The sequence below is a fragment of the Carcharhinus amblyrhynchos genome, chromosome 1 (genome assembly GCF_965287045.1).
Source record: "Carcharhinus amblyrhynchos chromosome 1, sCarAmb.v2.hapA, whole genome shotgun sequence".
NCBI classification, from domain to species: Eukaryota; Metazoa; Chordata; class Chondrichthyes; order Carcharhiniformes; family Carcharhinidae; genus Carcharhinus; species Carcharhinus amblyrhynchos.
The window spans coordinates 2248150-2264250 of NC_137324.1; the positions used below are offsets into that span (position 1 = coordinate 2248150).

At 46.3% G+C, this 16101-nt stretch overlaps 1 protein-coding gene across 1 annotated transcript in view; it reads right to left on the reverse strand.

Annotated features, from left to right (window-relative positions):
• Positions 1 to 16101, reverse strand: part of LOC145348472 (zinc metalloproteinase-disintegrin-like protein H4 subunit A) — a 564739-nt gene that overhangs the window by 110638 nt on the left and 438000 nt on the right. Inside the window, exons 18-19 of the mRNA XM_080196661.1 lie at positions 3754 to 3822; positions 2574 to 2594 (exon numbers count right to left, since the gene is read on the reverse strand). Coding sequence (XP_080052787.1) covers positions 2574 to 2594; positions 3754 to 3822 — 90 coding nt within the window. The remainder of the gene's footprint in view (positions 1 to 2573; positions 2595 to 3753; positions 3823 to 16101) is intronic.

Consider the following 16101-nt stretch of genomic DNA (forward strand, 5'->3'; position numbering starts at 1 on the left):
CCACCCATTCACTTCCTTAATCTTATCAACCCTGCGCCCGTCTGCACTCGGTTCAGGCAGTAGTCCAGAGATAACCACCTTGTCAGTTCTACTTTTTAATTCCATTCCCAGCTTTTCATACTCCCTCTCCAGATCCTCCGTTCCTATTTTGCCTACGTCGTTGGCACCCACATGTATCACAACGACCGGATTCTCACCCTCCCACTCCAGGTTCCTCTGCAGCCCAGATGTGACATCCTGGACCCGAGCACCAGGCAGACAACACACCCTTCTGTGCTCTTTGTCATTGTGACAAAGGACAGTGTCAATACCCTTAACCCCACTATCCCCAATTACTACTACGTTCCTTTTCACCTTCTCTTTGTCTATGTCCTGTGTCTGCATCACTGTACTGTGTGCAGTTTGCTCACCAACCTCACAGCCCTCGTTCTTGTCCACACTGGAAGCAAGAACCTCAAACCTGTTCTGCAGATTGAGAGGCTGAGGCATTTGGTCCCCACCCTCCTCCCTCCTCTCCCCACCCTCCTCCCTCCTCTCCCCACCCTCCTCCCTCCTCTCCCCACCCTCCTCCCTCCTCTCCCCACCCTCCTCCCTCCTCTCCCCACCCTCCTCCCTCCTCTCCCCACCCTCCTCCCTCCTCTCCCCACCCTCCTCCCTCCTCTCCCCACCCTCCTCCCTCCTCTCCCCACCCTCCTCCCTCCTCTCCCCACCCTCCTCCCTCCTCTCCCCACCCTCCTCCCTCCTCTCCCCACCCTCCTCCCTCCTCTCCCCACCCTCCTCCCTCCTCTCCCCACCCTCCTCCCTCCTCTCCCCACCCTCCTCCCTCCTCTCCCCACCCTCCTCCCTCCTCTCCCCACCCTCCTCCCTCCTCTCCCCACCCTCCTCCCTCCTCTCAGCAGCCCCCTCCTGTTCCTGACCCTTAGAGTTAGCCAGTCTAGGGGGGGTGGATGTTTCTTGCACCCCATTATCAATGTCACCCTCCCTCCCCCTGATGAGCCTCAGTATCTGAAGCTCAGAGGCCAGCTCATCTACCTTGAGCTGGAGCTCCTCCAGCAACCTGCACTTACTGCAGACATGGTCACTGGGAAGGACCCTGGGGTCCACCAGCTCCCACATCATACAGAAACAGCACATCACATGCCCCTCCATTATTCCCCTTTAGTAATACTAAACACCGTTTTCGAGTCAAACTTACCTGGCCCTTTTCTCCAAAGCCCTTTGATCCTAAGCCCTAACAGCTCACCCTGCTGCCCACTGTCTACAGCAGGCCTCCTTTTAAACCTAGAGCTGTTTGAAAAACTCCTTACCCACAAATCCCTGCGAGCCACTCCCTTTGTACTCTTAAAGCAGTAAACGCAAAAAAGCCCACGAAAATGATTTTAAATGATTTTAAAGGTTTTAAAAGGTAATCGCTTACCTTACTCAGTGCTCCTTCACTCCGCCCGCTCCAGCGAACAATAGGCTCTAATGCGAATAGGCTCTGCCCATAGTTTTTTAGTGAGATTCTAGTGCACTCTGCAGTGCACAGACTGTGGGAGATTCTTTTCGAAAGTCCCACTAAAAAAAAGTGGGATTGATTCTAGTTTTTATGCGAATTCAACACTTAGAATTTATTTGGGAGAATATGAGCTGCTGTGAGTGGGGAGAGATCATACAGGGAACAGAGAGAAAATCTGAGCATTGGGTATTATCATTCTGGGATCATTACTTGTTATGTTTGAGAGGTTTCCCAGGTAGGGTTTCTTACCTGGAGTAGTTGCAGTACTTTGTGGAAGATTTGTTTGAAGAGTTACACTGGCTGCTGTTACCTTAGATGATGTCACTGTGGAAAGTAAAGAAAAGAAGGCACGTTTGTTTTCTGCTTTTGAAACCAGGAAGACACTGCTTGAAGATGGAGAGTTTATTCAAAAGCGATTGATTTATCTGTAAATCCATATATTTATAAAATCAAAATACTCCAGATGTGGAAATCTGAAATTGAAACATTTCAGTCGTGGAAAAATCGAGGTCTGGCAGCATCCATCACCTTTCTCCCTCTCTTTAGCTCTGAGGAAGTCATAGGTACTGGCAACGAGGACAGAGAATTTGGCGCTCAGTCAAATCTCCGTTCACTGCAGCGGGACCAGAGAATCCTGCTGGTATAAATGGCCAGAATTTTCCAGATATTTAACCCTGTTTCCCACTCCACAGATGCTGCCGTATTTGGTGACTTTTTCCAGCATTTTCTGTTTTATTATTGTCACAAGCCAAGCCTAGGGTCAGAGTTGGACACATCAATTCCAAAGCAGGTCAGAGGCAGGCCCTAATTAGTAGAAAAAGTTTTCATGTCTTGAGCCTAATATTCAAGACAATTCATTATGAAAGTAAGGAGTCCCTAATATTTGATATCTCTCCAATCAGAAGGAATGCATGTCTGCAACTGGGAATTCTGAAAAAAGTGGAAATCTTACGATCCGACACAGGACAGACTTTTGGCAAGAATTCCCACAGCTCACCGAGGAGATCAATCAGCTCAAACATAACTACCATATTCCATTGCTTCTAGGTGTTGTGTCAGTAAACCAAATACTCACCAGAGAATATCATATCCATCGCTGTCAAAGGTTAAAAAGGAACTCAATCATCAAGGAGTCATATTGCAACCATGGCCAATAATTTCATAGGTATGAGCAGACTTTGAATTTCATATTTTCATTCAAGTTTCACCATTTGCCAGAGTGGGATTTGAACCCGGCTTCCCAAAGTGTTGCCTTTGTCTCTGTATTGCTGGCCTACTGACAATACAACTGTGCCACTGCCTCCTGTCTTGCTTCCAGTTCATGGGATAAATTTTCCAGTCCCATTCATCGTGCAAATCTTCATGCGTGGGTCGGACAATTTGACAAATCATTGAAAGGACCTCAAGCTGAAATTTCTGCTCTTGAGGAAGGTGGGACCAGAAAATTGTGCTATATATTTTGGCACGTACCTCTCTGAGTGCCCTTCTCTCATTGCACTCACCCCGAGCTCCTCTCTCATCGCCTGAAGACCCCTTCTACTCCTTTGTAAAAGTACCCAGCCAAGCTCACCAAACCCGCACCCACTGTGCCTCACCTCTGGCCTGGTCTCACTTCCCACAGGCCTGTCTCATGTTCCAACTACCCCACTCTGCTCTGGCAATGACCCTCATCACTGCCCAGGTCTCACTCACTGCCACCACACACCTTCACACTTCTTGCTGCTCCTGTAATCACAGATTGTCCCAGCAGCAAGTGTGTGAGACTGGCAGGCTGTGATTGGTGGAGCAATTCACAACAGAACCTATCATTTTCACTCAGAAGAGTGAATTTTCTTTGTTCTTTTCGGGGGTTTTAGTTCAGTCGGGCAGCATGGCTGGTGCAGGCTTGGAGGGCCAAAGGACCTGTTCCTGTGCTCTAATTCTTCTTTGAGATTTCACTCTAATGAATTGCCCTTGAGGTTGAATTTTCCAGGACTCTTTGTGGCTTTTCATGAGGGAGAGGGGGAAATTTATCCATTACTCTGAGTATTTTTAATGTTGTTCTCAAGGACAAGTTGTGAGGCTAATACACACCTGCCAGCTTACCAATTACATTCATATGAAAATAATCAGTGTAGACATCAATATTTTCAAAGTCAGTTTGAGATAAGGCAAAGTGTGGAAAGAGATCCTTCAGGGACTGGGAATACTGCACAGTAGAAAATATAATTTGTCACTTGTTAAATCTGAGCAGTTTATTGGGAAAGATTTCTTACCTGGAGTCTGACTGGTACCTTGTGAAAACTTGGAAGTAATGTCCATTACTTTTGCCTCAGAAGCTATGGCTGTGGAAAATAAAGAACAGAAATATCCTCAAAATGTAAAACTCAGGATTCATGCACTGGGGCATTAGGAGTCTGCGAGTCAGGCTGCGATTAGCATAGTAGTAAATTTGTCCTTCGGTATTCCTACCATCGCTCAATGGGCTGTAACCCCAGCATTGTATTAGGATGGCATCCCAAAGATGCAGTGGGGAATCTCTCTTAGAACTTTCAGCTCAAAGTTTGCAGGGAAATTGCTGAAAAGAACTAATTTCCAATGACAATTGCACTTCAGGGAGGAACCATCCAAAAATGAGATTTAAAAAATTAACTTTGGGTGGTTCCTCCAGGGTTTCACCAATAGTTACTCTGAAAAAGTTAGATTCAAAAGCAGAAGAACAGAACTTAACTTCAAGTTTGTTTATTAGTGTCATAAGTAGGCTTACATCAACATTGCAATGAAGTGACTGTGAAAATCCTCGAGCTGCCACACTGGCGCCTGTTCGGGTACACTGAGGGTGGCAGGGGATGGTGTCCCCTGGCCGTGGGTACCCTGGCACTGCCCAAGTGGCAAAGTGCCCATACCCAGTGGTTCCTTGGCACTGCCCATCAGGCATTGGGCAATGCCAAGGGGGCAGAGTCTATTGTGGGTGAGGCCTCGGGTGATTGGTTGGGGGGGGGTGTCCCGCTGCCATTCTGCATTGGTATCAGTCTGGGCTGGAGGGAGGGCAGCGATTGGGATGAACTGTGGGGGAGGGTGTCAGAGGGTGTAGGTCTGCTGAGGGTGGGGGCTGCTTCCAAGGGGGGGCGGGGGGGTGCTATGAACCTGGGGTGGGGGAGGGTCTACCTGGGTTAGGGGGGCGCGGTGCGAAGGATGGCCACTGCTGGGTAGGGGAGAGTGGGCTGGACTCTGTGTGATGTTGTTGCTGCTTTCTAGAGTAGGAATTAATGGGTGCTTTTCAAATTGGCAGGCAGTAACTAGTGGGGTGCCACAGGGATCGATGCTGGGACCCCAGCTATTCACAATATATATATCAATGATTTGGATGAGGGAACAAAATCTAACATCTCAAAGTTTGCCGATGATACCAAGTTGGGTGGAAGGGTGAATTGGGATGCGGATGCAGAGATCCTTCAGAATGATCTGGACAGTTTGAGTGAATGGACAAATCAATGGCAGATGCAGTGTAATTTGGATAAATGTGAGGTTATCCACTTTGGAAGCAGAAACAAGGCGGCAGATTACTCTGACATAGGAGGGATGTCTGAAGTAGATTCTTTTCTCAGAGTGGTTGGGGTGTGGAATGGACCATATGCTGTGATAGTGGAGTCAGACACTTTAGGAACTTTCAAGCGGTTATTGGATAGGCACATGGAGCACACCAGAATGATAGGGAGGGGATAGCCTGATCTTGGGATTGGACATTGCTTGGCACAACATTGAGGGCTGAAGGGCCTGTACTGTGCTGTACTGTTCTATGTTCTATATTCTACTCTCTGATTGGCTGTAAATTGGGAGAGGGGTGTGTGCAGAGGGATCTGGGTGTCCTTGCGCGCCAGTCACTGAAGGTAAGCATGCAGCTCCAGCAGGCGGTAAAGAAGGCAAATGGTACGTTGGCCTTCATTGCGAGAGGTTTCGAAAACAGGAGCAAGGATGTGTTTCTTTTTCAATTACATTGAGAGTATTGTGTGCAGTTTTGGTCTCCTTTTCTGAGGAAGGATTTTCTTGCTCTCGAGGGAGTGCAGCGAAGGTTTACCAGGCTGATTCTGGGAATGGTGGGATTGACGTACGAGGAGAGATTGACTAGGTTAGGATTCCGCTGGAGTTCAGACAGGGTGGTGGGAGGATCTCCTAAACACATAAAATTCCAACAGGTCTAGACAGGGTAGATGCAGGGAGAATGTTCCCAATGGTGGGGGGAGTCCAGAACCAGGGGTCACAGTCTGAGGATTCAGGGTTAGACCATTTGGGACAGAGATATGGCGAGCCTGTGGAATTCATTACCACAGTTGATGCAAAAACATTGAATGTGTTCAAGAGGTGGCTGGATATAGCACGTGGGGTGAATGGGATCAAAGGTTATGGGGAAAAAGTAGGAATGAACTGAGTTGGATGATCAGCCGTGATTGTAATAAATGGCAGAGCAGGCTCGAAGGGCCAAATGGCCTCCTCCTGCTCCTATCTTATATGCTGAAGGGCTCCTGCCCAGGAAAAGCAAATCACAGCTAAATGGGACTGTTAGAAGGGCTGAAAAACACTGCAGATCAGGAGCATGCTGAGAACAAAGTTTAATTTATTACTGTCACAAATAAGCTGTATTGCAATGAAGTTACTGTGTAAATCCCCTCGTTGCCACACCCCACCAACTGCTTAGGTGCACTGAGGGAGAATTTAGCGAGCCAATGCCCCTAACCAGCGCGTCTTTCGGACTGTGGGAGGAAACGCGTGAAGACACTGGAAGAACATGCAGACTTTTCAGAGATTGATCCAAGCCAGGAATCGAACCCAGGTTCCTGGCACTGGGAGGTAGCATTAATAACCACTGTGCCATCATGCTGCCCAATGCCACCTCCAGATGTAGAAGCAGCTTTATTTCCTCATTTTAAAGGCATCTTACATCTCCCTGCTGACCTGAGGAGTTTGAGAACTGAAGGAGACTCCAGCAGTTTCATCCTCTCTTGCCTTGCCACTGCAGCATGGAGCTCATGGACCAACTGATAAAACAGCTGTTATATTCACTGGGCACCCACTGAGTGTCCTACTCAATAGACCTCAATGAGGGGTATTAATGTCTCAATGTACAAAGCCAAGTCTGCAGCAGCTCAGCTTAAGATCATCCTGTATTGCAGAATCACAGAGTCATTATGGTACAGCAGGAGGCCATTTGGCTCACCATGACTGCACTGAATCTCCAAATGAGCAACATTACTTTGTGTCATTCCTATGACTTTCCCCGAAACCCTGTACATTGTTTCTTTTCAATTTATCATCGAACGCCCTCTTGATTGCCTCATGTGAAACTACCTCCACCACAATTCCAGACACTGCATTCAAGACTCAAATCACTCATGTGAAAAAACAGTTCTCACATCACATTTGGTATTTTTTTGTAAATCACTTCTGTACCCTCTCTTTCATGATCCTTTTACAAGTTGGAACAGTTTCTCCCTATTCACTCTGTCCAGCCCCCTCAGGATTTTCAACATCTCCAACAAATCATCCCTTGCACCATTCTTGTGAACATCATCTGCACTCTCTTCAATGCATTTCCATCCTCCCTAACTCTCCCCAACACCCTACCATTAACTGAGTAAGTCCTGCCCTGGTTTAATCTACCAAAATGCATCACCTCACATTTGTCTAAATTAAACTCCATCTGCCATTTGTCAGCCCACTGGCCCAATTGATCAACATCCTGTTGCAATTGGAGATAACTTCCTTCACTCTCTACTATGCCACCAATCTTTGTGTCATCTGCAAACTTACTAAACCATGCCTCCTATATTCTCATCCAAATCATTAATATAAATGACAAATAACAGTGGACCAGCACTGATCCCTGAGGCACACCGCTGGTCACAGGCCTCCAGTTTGAAAAACAACCCTCTACAACCACCCTCTGGCTTCTGTCAAGAAGCCAATTTTGTATCCATTTAGATACCTCACCCTGGATACCATGAGATTTAACCTTATGCAATAACTTCCCATGCTAAAGTCCCCATCGACAACATCAACTGCACTGCCCTCATTTACCTTCTTGGTTACCCCTTCAAAAAGCTCAATCAAATTTGAGAGACATGATTTTCCACTCACAAATCTGTGCTGTCTGTGCCTAATCAGTACTTGTGTCTCTAAATGTAGATCCTGTCTCTCAAAGTACCTTCCAACAATTTACCCACCACAGATGTGAGTCTCACTGGCCTGTATGTCGTTATGATGTGGGTATGCCGGCGTTGGACTGGCGTAAACACAGTAAAAAGTCTGACAACACCAGGTTTTAGTCCAACCTATTTATTTGATAATATACTCGCAAGCTTTCGGGTTAGCCCCTTCGTCAGGTGAATGCAGGCCAGCCAGAACTCACCATTCACCTGACGAAGGGGCTAACCCGAAAGCTTGCGAGTATATTATCAAATAAATAGGTTGGACTAAAACCTGGTGTTGTCAGACTTTTTACTGTATGTCGTTCCCAGGCTTTTCCCTGCGGCCCTTTTTAAACAAAGACACAACATTTGCCACTCTCCAATTTTAAGGCAACTCACCAATGACCTAGGGGATCCCCAATCTCCTCCCTAGGCTCCCACAATGTCCTGGGATACACTTCATCAGGTCCCAGGGATTTATCTATCTTGATGTGCTTTAAGACTTCCAGCACCCGTTTCTCTGTAACATGTACACTCCTCACAATATCACCATTTATTTCCCCAAGTTTCCTAATATCCATGCTTTTCTCAACAGTAAATATTGATGAGAAATATTCATTTAAGATCTCACCCATATTATAGAAAGAGTGCAGAGAAGATTTACTGGGATGTTACCGGGACTTGATGGATTGAGTTTTTTGGAGAGGTTGGATGGACTGAAACCTTTTCTCTGGAGCGTAGGAGACTGAGGGGTGACCTTATAGAGGTCAAAAATAATGAAGGGCCACAGATCAGCGAGATAGTCAATATCTTTTCCCAAAGGTAGGGGAGTCTAAAACTGAGGGGCATAGGTTTGAGGGGAGAGATACACAGAGGGTGGTGAGTGTCTGGAACAAGCTGCCAGAAGTAGTAGTAGAGGCGGGTACAATTTTGTCCTTTAAAAATCATTTGATAGTTACATGGGTATGATGGGTACAGAGGGATGTGGGCCAAACTTGGGCAATTGGGATTAGCTTAGTGGTTTAAAAAAAAGGCAACATGAACAAGTTGAGCCAAAGGTTCTGTTTCCATGCTGTAAACCTCTATGACTCTAGCGTTTGGAGGGTAGGTGTTATCAGGGAGGCTAGAGTGTTTGTCACATCCTAGGGGAGATGACTCCTGTTACAGGAACTGCACAACTCTCATCCAGGTCAAAGTAGAATGAAGACTCTAGCCAAGACTTATGTGTGATGGCTGGGCATAGACAAGGAAATAGAAAGCTGCAACAACTGAAAATGCTGTAAAATCTCAGCAAGTCTGACAGCATCTGAGGACAGAGAATAGAGCCAACGTTTCTTGTCTGGATGAACCTTTGTCCCTTCGTCACTCTGATGAAAGGTTATCCTGATTCGAAATGTTGGCTCGATTTTCTCTCCACAGATGCTGTCAGACCTGTTAAAGTTTTCCACCATTTCCTGTTTGTATTTTTCAGATTCCAGCATCCGCAGGATTTAAAATAGAAAAGATGGTTTGTTGCGAAGCTCCGCAGGGTTTATCACCACTGGCAAATTTGTTTCCATGGGAATGGTCAAGCTGACAATGGGCGAGGTTACATATTGATTTCACCAGGCCATTTGAAGTAAAATATTTTTTAAACTTTATTTATTAGTCACAAGTAATGCTTACATTAACACTGCAATGAAGTTACTGTGAAAATTCGCCTAGTTGCGTGCAAACTCTACTCAGACAGTGACCAAGTTGGGAATCAAACCCAAGTCCCTGGCACTGTGAAGCTGCAGTACTAACCACTGTGCTACCATGCCACCCTTTAAGGATCATATGTTTCTTATATGTTAATAGACCCACACTCCAAGTGGTTCGAAATGCAGTTGATGAAGTCCACAGCAGAATATCCATGGCCACCATTGACAAGTTAAGGAAATCTTAGCATTTCCAGAAGTGGCTGTGTCGGACAATGGCACATTATTCATGGCAAAAAAATTCCAAAAATTTCTCAAGCCCAATGGTATTCGGCATGCAAGGTCAGCACCTTATCACCCAGCATCAAATGGATCAACATCTGACCAGTGAACTTGTGCAAGCCAGTGGAAGAGAGACTGCAACCGGAGTGAGATTCGCCCAGGGTGAGGGCATCAGGAATTTGAAGCTGAGGGGAGAAAGGTGCTCACCCTCAGGAGGAGCGGAGAAGTGGACCTACGAGAGAGACTCAAGGGCAAGGGAGAGGTAGAAAGAAATCAAACCCTGATGTCACACACAGCCAGCAGGGAAGTGGCTGGTGACTAGGAAATAGTTTTTCCTTTCTTTTTTCTCTTCTATTCTCTTGGCATTGTAATTGTCGTTACAAGTTAACTGTTAAGTCATGGCAGGAGGTCCCAGAATGTGTCATGCTCTTCTTGTGCGATGTGGGAATTCAGGATACTTCCTGTATCCCTGTCTCCTTCATGTGTAAGATATGTGCAAGAGCTCCTGTTAGACTGCTTGATGGCTCTGGAGCTACAGATGGATTCATTTTGGAGCATCTGCGCTGCTGAGAAAGTCATGTTCAGCGAGTTGGTCACACTGCAGATAAAAATTACTGAGTGAAATAGGGAATGGGTGACCACCAGACAAAGGAGGAGTAGGAAGGCAGTGCAGGGGGGTCCCATGCAGTCATCTCCCTCCAAAACATATACTATTTTGGACACAGTTGGAAAAGACATCTCACGGGGAAGGTGGCAACAGCCAGGTTCATGGCACCGTGACTGGTTTTGCTGTGCAGGCGGGCAAAGAAAAAAGAGTGGCAGGACTTTAGTGATAGGTGACTCAATTGTTATGGTGATAGTCAGGCATTTCTGCGGATGCAAACAATGGTATGTTGCCTCCCTGGAGCAAGGATCAAGGAAGTCTTGGAGCAGCTGCAGGGCATTCTGAAGGGGGAGGGTGAACAGTCAGCTGCTGTGATGCATATAGGCATCACCAGTATAGATAGAAAAAAATGGGATGAGGTCCTACAAGTTGAATGTAAGGAGTTAGAAGTTAAATTAAATAGTAGGACCTAAAAGGTAGTAATCTCAGGATGGCTACCAGTGCCATGTGCTAGAGGGAGGGATTCAAATTCTTGGGACATTGGAACAGGTTCTGGGGGAGGTGGGACCCATAAAAATCCAGTGGTCTGCATCTGGGCAGGACTGAAACCAATGTCTTATGGAGTGCTTGCTAGTGCTGTTGGGGAGAGTTTAAACAAATGCAGCAGGGGGATGTGAACCAATGCAGGAAGTCAGAGGAGTTAAGTGGGGACAGAAACAAAAAGCAGCAAGACAAAAATGTGGAAGCAGAGAAACCAAAGACAAAATTCAAAAAGAGCACAGAGACTATGAAGAACTCAGTGAATGGGCCCAGTAAGGCTGGAAAAAACACAAGGACAGTGTACAAAACAGTACAGGACAGACGATCTGAAAAAGTAGGCCGAGGGTAAGGGAAGTCAAATTAAACTGTATTTATTTCAATGCAAGAACAAAGAACAGTACAACACCGGAAACAGGCCCTTCGGCCCTCCAAGCCTGTGCCACTCATTGGTCCAACTAGGCCACCAAACTAGGCCACCCTCTGCGGAAAAAACGTCCCTCTGACATCGGAGTTATACCTCGCCCCTCTCACCTTGAACCTGTGACCTCTCACGTTCGTCACCTCCGACCTGGGAAAAAGCTTCCCACTGTTCACCCTATCTATACCCTTCATAATTTTGTACACCTCTATTTGGACTCCCCTCATTCTCCATCCTTCCAGGGAGAACAACCCCAGTTTACCCAATCTCTCCTCATAGCTAAGACCCTCCATACCAGGCAACATCCTGGTAAACCTTCTCTGTACTCTCTCCAAATCCTCCACGTCCTTCTGGTAGTGCGGTGACCAGAATTGGACGCAGTTCACCAAATGTGGCCTAACCAGCGTTCTACAGCTGTAACATCAGACTCCAGCTTTTATACTCTATACCCTGTCCTATAAAGGCAAGCATGCCATATGCCTTCTTCACGGCCTTCTCCACCTGTGCTGCCACCTTCAGGGATCTGTGGACTTGCACACCTAGGTCCCTTTGTGTTTCTATACTCTTGATGGTTCTGCCATTTATTGTATAACTCCCTTCTACATTAATTCTTCCAAAATGCATCACTTCGCATTTATCTGGATTAATTTCCATCTGCCATTTCTCCGCCCAATTTTTCAGCCTATCTATATCCTGCTGTTCATAGTTATCCGCAAGTCCAGCCATCTTGGTGTCATCCGCAAACTTGCTGATAACACCAGTTACACCTTCTTCCAGATCATTAATATATATCACAAATAGCAGAGGTCCCAGTACAGAACATAAGAACATAAGAAATAGGAGCAGGAGTAGGCCATCTAGCCCTTCGAGCCTGCCCCGCCATTCAATAAGATCATGGCTGATCTGAAGTGGATCAGTTCCACTTTCCTGCCCTCTCCCCATAACCCTTAATTCCCCTGTCTGTCAGAAACCGATCTACCCGTGACTTAAATTTATTCAGCGAGGTCGCCTCCACCACTTCAACGGGCAGAGAATTCCAGAGATTCACCACCCTTTGAGTGAAGAAGTTCCTCCTCAACTCCGTTCTAAACCCGCCCCCCCCCCCCCCCCCCCAGTCTTGAGGCTGTGCCCTCTAGTCCTGCTATCCTTTCTGAGTGGGATCTGTCTACCTCTACCCTATCTAGCCCCTTCATGATCTTATACGTCTCTATAAGATTCCCCCCTCAGCCTACTAAACTCCAACGAGTACAGACCCAGTCTATTTAGTCTCTCTTCATAGTCCAACTCCCTCATCTCCGGTATCAGCCTAGTGAACCTTCTCTGCACTCCCTCCAAGGCTAATATATCCTTCCGCAAGTGTGGCGACCAAAACTGCACACAGTACTCCAGCTGCGGCCTCACCAGTACCCTGTACAGTTGCAGCAAGACCTCCCTGCTTTTATATTCTATCCCCCTCGCTATAAAGGCCAGCATCCCATTCGCCTTCTTGATCACCTGCTGCACCTGCAGACTGGGTTTTTGCGACTCGTGCACAAGGACCCCCAGGTCCCTCTGCACCGTAGCATGCTGCAGCTTTTCACCCTTTAAATAATAATCCCGCCTACTATTATTTCTGCCAAAGTGGATAACCTCACATTTGCTAACATTGTACTCCATCTGCCAGGTCCTCGCCCACTCGCTCAGCCTATCCAGATCTCTCTGCAGACTTTCCACACCCTCTACGCAATTTGCTTTTCCATTCGTCTTTGTGTTATCAGCAAATTTCGTCACCCTACACTCAGTCCCCTCCTCCAGATCATCTATGTAAATGGTAAATAGTTGAGGCCCCAGCACCGATCCCTGCGGCACTCCACTAGTCACCAACCGCCAACCAGGATAGCACCCATTGATACCAACTCTGCTTCCTATTAGACAACCAATCCTCTATCCACGCTAACACCTCACCCCCAACTCTGTGCACCCTAACCTTCTGAAGCAACCTTTTGTGAGGCAACTTATCAAATGCCTTTTGGAAATCTAGAAATACCACATCCACCGGTTCCCCTCTGTCTGCTGCACTAGTCACATCCTCATAGAAATCCAATAAATTTGTTAAACACGACTTCCCCTTAACAAATCCGTGCTGCGTATGCTTGATCAAACCGTTCTTTTCTAGGTACCTCGCTATTTCTTCTTTGATGATGGATTCTAGCATTTTTCCAACTACAGATGTTAAACTAACCGGCCTATAATTCCCTGCCTTTTGTCTGCTACCTTTTTTAAACAGCAGCGTAACATTAGCCATTTTCCAATCTTCTGGCACTTCCCTGGAGTCCAGCGAATTTTGATAAATAATTACTAAGGCATCTGCTATTACTTCTGCCATTTCTTTCAGAACCCTGGGATGCATTCCATCCAGTCCAGGGGACTTGTCCACATTCAGTCCCGTTAGTCTATCAAGCACTACCTCTCTAGTGACAGTAATAGCATTAAGGACCTCACCTCCTACCATTCTTCTATCTTTACTATCCGGCAAACTATTTGTGTCCTCCTCCATGAAGACCGACACAAAAAACTTATGTAAGACCTCAGCCATTTCCTCATTACCCACCACTACATCTCCCCTCTCGTCCTCCAAGGGTCCAACATTCACTCTAGCCAGTCTCTTCTTTATATAAGGAGCCCTGCGGAACACCACTGGTCACAGACCTGCAGCTGGAAAAAGACCCTTTGACAGCTACCCTCTGTCTCCTGTGGCCAAGCCAGTTCTCTACCCATCTAGCCACCTCTCTTTGTATCCCATGAGCCTTAACCTTCTAAACCAACCTACCATGAGGGACTTTGTCAAACAATGAGGTCTGATAGGCAAAGCAAATGAACTCAGGGCATGAATGAATACATGGGACTGGGTTATTATAGCTATTACTGAAACATGGCTAAGGGGGAGGATAGGACTGGCAGCTCAATGTTCCAGGGAACAGATGCTATAGGAAAGATAGAATAGGAGATAAGAGAGGAGGGAGAGTTGCATTTTTGATTTGGGACAACATGACAGCAGTACTGAAAGTGGATCCAAGAGTTCACCCACTGAGTTTATATGGGTAGAACTGAGAAATAAGAGGGAGATCAGTTTGATAGGGTTGTACTGGAGGCCCCCAAATAGCGGGAAATTGATGAGCAATTATGTAAGATTGCTCCAAGAAAATTAGGGTGGTAATAATACGAGACTTTAACTTTCCCAACATGGACTGGGGCAGCCATTGTATTAGAGGCTTGGAGGGAGAGAAATTTGAATGTATTCAGGAGGAATTTCTTATTCAATATCTGGATGGCCTGACTAGAGAGGGGGCAAAACTTGACCTCCTCTTAGGAAAGGAAGGAAGGGCAGGTGACACAAGTGTTAGTGAGGAATTACTTTGGGACAAGTGACCATAATTCCAATACTTTTAAGATAGCTGTAAAGAATGATAGATCTGGCCTCAATGTTCAAATTCTAAATTGGGATGAGGCCAATTTTGATGGTATGAGACAGGACCTTTCAAAAGTTGATTAGGGTAATCTGTTAGCAGGCAAAGGGATGGCTGGTAAGTTGGAAGTTTTCAGAAGTGTGCTAACCAGAGTTCAGGATAAACACAAAGAACAAAGAAAATTACAGCATAGGAACAGGCCCATCGGCCTTCCAAGCCTACGCTGACCATGCTGCCCGACTGAACTAAAACCCACAAACAATTCGGGGAACATGTCCCTCTATTCCCATCCTATATATATATTTGTCCAGACACCCCATAAAAGTCACTATCATATCTGCTTCTATTATTTTCCCCAGCAGCGAGTTCCAGGCACCCACCATCCTCTGTGTAAAAACAACTTGGCTTGTACATCTCCATTGAACCTTGCCCCTCGCACCTTAAACCTGTGCTCCCTAATAATAGAACATAGAACATTCCAGCGCAGTACAGGCCCTTCGGCCCTCGATGTTGTGCTGACCAGTAGAACCAATCTAATGACCCTCTAACCTAAACTATTCCAATGTTATCCATATGCCTATCCACTGACCATTTAAATGCCCTTAAAGTTGGCGAGTCCACAACTGCTGCAGGCAGGGCATTCCACGCCCTTACTACCCTCTGAGTAAAGAACCTACTTCTGACATCCGTCCTATAATTACCAACCCTTAATTTAAAGCTATGTTCCCTCGTGTGAGCCATCACCAAGCAAGGAAAAAGGCTCTCACTATCCATCCTATCCAATCCTTTGATCATCCTGTATGCCTCAATCAGGTCACCTCGTAACCTTCTTCTCTCCAATGAAAATAACCTCAAGTCCCTCAGCCTTTCCTCATAAGACCTTCCCACCATACCAGGCAACATCCTGGTAAACCTCCTCTGCACCCTTTCCAATGCCTCCACATTTCTCTTATAATGCGGCGACCAGAACTGTCCGCAATACTCCAAGTGCGGCCACACCAGAGTTTTGTACAGTTGTATCATGACCTCACGGCTCCAAAATTCAATCCCTCTACCAATAAAAGCTAACACACCATACACCTTCTTAACAACCTTATCAACCTGAGTGCCAACTTTCAGGGAGCTATGCACATGTACCCCGAGATCTCTCTGCTCATCAACACTACTAAGAGTCCTTCCATTAGCCTTATATTCTGTACTCCTGTTACTCTTACCAAAGTGAATCACCTCACACTTTTCCGTATTAAACTCCATTTGCCACCTCTCGGCCCAGCTCTGCAGCTTATCTATGTCCCTCTGCAAACTGTAACATCCATCCTCAGTCTACAACTCCTCCGACTTTGGTGTCATCAGCAAATTTACTAATCCATCCTTCTACACCCTCATCTAGGTCATTTATAAAAATGACAAACAGCAGTGGCCCCAAAACAGATCCTTGAGGTACACCACTTGTAACTGAACTCCAGGTTG